Source organism: Lolium rigidum, chromosome 5, assembly GCF_022539505.1.
Source record: "Lolium rigidum isolate FL_2022 chromosome 5, APGP_CSIRO_Lrig_0.1, whole genome shotgun sequence".
In the NCBI taxonomy this organism is placed as follows: domain Eukaryota; kingdom Viridiplantae; phylum Streptophyta; class Magnoliopsida; order Poales; family Poaceae; genus Lolium; species Lolium rigidum.
In genome coordinates this window covers 200,345,962-200,348,768 of record NC_061512.1, presented here as the reverse complement: position 1 = coordinate 200,348,768, position 2,807 = coordinate 200,345,962, and the positions used below count along the sequence as shown (strand labels likewise).

The window sequence follows — 2,807 nt, the reverse complement described above, 5'->3', positions numbered from 1 at the left end:
CACAACTATAAATCATCTTTCTCCCTAGCATACAACCACCTTGAAGAAAAGCTTGAAAATTAATGTCCAAATTGACATGAAAAAAAGCCAAACCTCACAACCTGGTCAGACTCTCAAAGCAAATCACAAATAACACCGTCAAGCCAAATGAAGGTTTGCAAATAGTACTACTAAGATCCATAGTTCCGTACACATGCAATAATTAAGTAAGACGATTGAAGCAGTCCGCAGATCGACCAAGATCTAATGAAGTTGCTACTAGCTAGCTACTATATAGAGAAATCATGCAAGCAGCTCGAACGAACCAGCTTAATTAGTATTGCATACCGTCCAAGAAATCACCGTCTTCCTCGTACTCGCCATCGTCATCGCATTCTCCTCCATTGTTGTACACCATGTCGCCGAGGTCGTAGCAGTACTCCCCGCCGACAGCCATGGGGGACGACATGAGCCCCCCGTTCATCTGCTCCATGAGAACCGACGTCGTCGTCCCGCCACCTCTGGTCCTCATCATAATGGCCCTCTCCAGATGATCCACTTCCCCCTTACCTGACCCGGAACCAGCAGTCTCCGCCTCCTTGAGCCGGCGGCCGCGGCGCTCCGCGGACGTCAGGGACGAGGTTACGCCATTTTCTCCGCCGCTGGCGGCGCTGAGCCGCTGAGAGGACTCAGCGGAGAGGCGTTCAATGGCCGGTTTGGACTGAGTGAGCAGCCAGTCCACCGTCTTGCTGGCCTTGTCGAAGCCGAGCTGGTCCTGCAGCGCAAAGAAGTCTCGCGCCACGTCGAGGGAGAGCCGCATCCGGCGGTCGCGGACGCCCTGCGCCGTCCGGATCTTGCTGTGTCGGTCCGTCCTGAACGGACGCTTCCGCGCCCTCGCGTGGCCGGCCCCTGTGACGGCCATGGTGGCGCCGTTTCTTGCCGCGTCATGCGCGGCCGCCGTCGCCGCCGGAGTAGCAGCCGACGGGCGCGGCCTGAGCACGGCCTCCAGCGTCTCGGAGTTGTTGAACTGGTTGACGTTGCCGGGGAAGAAGTGGTCGTAGTGCTGCATCTGATGATCCAGATACGCGTGGGGCGCCATGGTGAAGCTGCCGGCAGGGTTTGGCGCCTGCACGGGGGGTTCCCGGGAGATCCAGAAACTGTGAGGGTTAGGGTAAGGCAACATTGGCAACAAGTGTGGTCGCTACCAGCTGCCTGCACCGCAGGTAGTACTATATATCTTCCAAGCAAGATCTAGCTCTCGATCTAGTACTACAGTTGCCTCTACTCGCTCTTTCTTCCTCACCTTCACATGAGATCGACTATATTGGAAGTTACTAGGTACGATGAGTTTAGCTCAGCATGGTCTCTCCATCTTCATCGATGGATCAATTAGCTCGAAGGGGAAGGCTGGACAGATAAAGGAGGGAGAGAAAGATCGGAGATGGAGAAAGGGGTGTGTACAGGAAGCTGAAAGATGGGAGTAGTGACCTAGGAAGCTAGGTATTAGTGGAGCCAGCATATAGGGTGTGGGTGTGATGTGTACGCGAGTCTTGTTTGTTTTCGGCAGCGATTTTGCTGCATGCCATGCTAGGTTTACAGAGGGCATTTGAGAGTTTGAGCAATGGGTCCGTCGCTGTGGGTAGTGGCGCGCTGTCTGGGTCTGGGCATCAACTGTTGCGTCACTACTGCGGATGTACGTGCAGGCAGCAGACTGAGCTAATATAATCATAGATCAAACTCGACCCGTAGGCAGGTAGGTACGTAGCTGTCTGGTGTTGGTGTGCGTAGTAACGGGAGTTAGCGAGGGAATGATGAGGGCATTATTGCGGTCGATCGACGGCTACAGTTCTGGACTGTAGGGACACGTGGGCATGCAGGCGACTATGTAAACATATAATCTGTACATGGTCTCCCCGTATGCAGTGTGTGCGTGTATTGATGCATACATGTATGAATTTGTATATAAACTCATATGCCATGGTTTAGGTCCATATGTACTCGAGAGCCAACAGCAGTTACTCCTACCACCACGTATCCCTCGCGTCTCTCCCCAGGGAGGCGCCACGGGCACTCCTACCGCCGCCTAGCAACACCCCCGCCGCCGGATTCCCCTACCGCCGGATCCCCACTCCGAGGCGGTGCAGCTCTCCTCGTCGCCGAAGGTGACTTGGGGCGGTGGAAGACGGAGTACATCGCTGGAGCTGCTGGGACGGCGAGAGTCACCAGGGCGGCGACCCTGCGTCGGGGTGGTGGTGGAGACCTTCTCCGACGGCGCCATGGCCGGCGGTGGATGTAGGGCTAGGGCGGGTGGTGTTTGGACGAAACCTAGATCTGACTTGGGTGGATCTCCCATGCCGCCTTCCCAGATCTTCTTCGATGCGTGGTAGGGATGGATCCGGTGGAGGGTCGTCCCTGTGCTGCCGCCTCCTTTCCTGCTGATGCCCCATGGCCGCCGGTTGGGTTCGGTGCAGAAGTTTGAGAAGGGTGTCGGCCGGTAGAGTGGGGGCTGCTCGCACGGGTTGAATAAAGGTGGCTGTCCTAGGGTTCCTATCGCGCCAAGACGAAAATATAATTGATGCATGTCCTTTGGTTTTGACTGGAGTGTTGAGTTCCGAAAGGCTCGGCCACCAAATGTAATAGTGCACCTATGCCTGGAGTTTGCTGGATCGGGTGGTATTCGGTCGTGCGCACCCATGCTTTTATTTCGACCGTTTGGTTCTGGAGGGAGCGGCGCGAAGCTCTGTTCTGTGTTGCCATCATATGACTTTCTGGTCCATGGTGAAATCAGAGGCAAATAATATTATGAAGGCCGAATTCGAGGACTAGCG

The 2,807-nt window shown here is 55.4% G+C and overlaps 1 protein-coding gene across 1 annotated transcript; it reads right to left on the bottom strand.

Moving 5' to 3' along the window:
• Window positions 1-313: 313 nt before the first annotated feature.
• Window positions 314-1,162, bottom strand: LOC124656932 (transcription factor TCP18-like). Its single transcript, XM_047195579.1, has one exon. It carries the CDS (start codon window positions 1,160-1,162, stop codon window positions 314-316), a length of 849 nt encoding a protein of 282 aa, XP_047051535.1.
• Window positions 1,163-2,807: the final 1,645 nt, after the last annotated feature.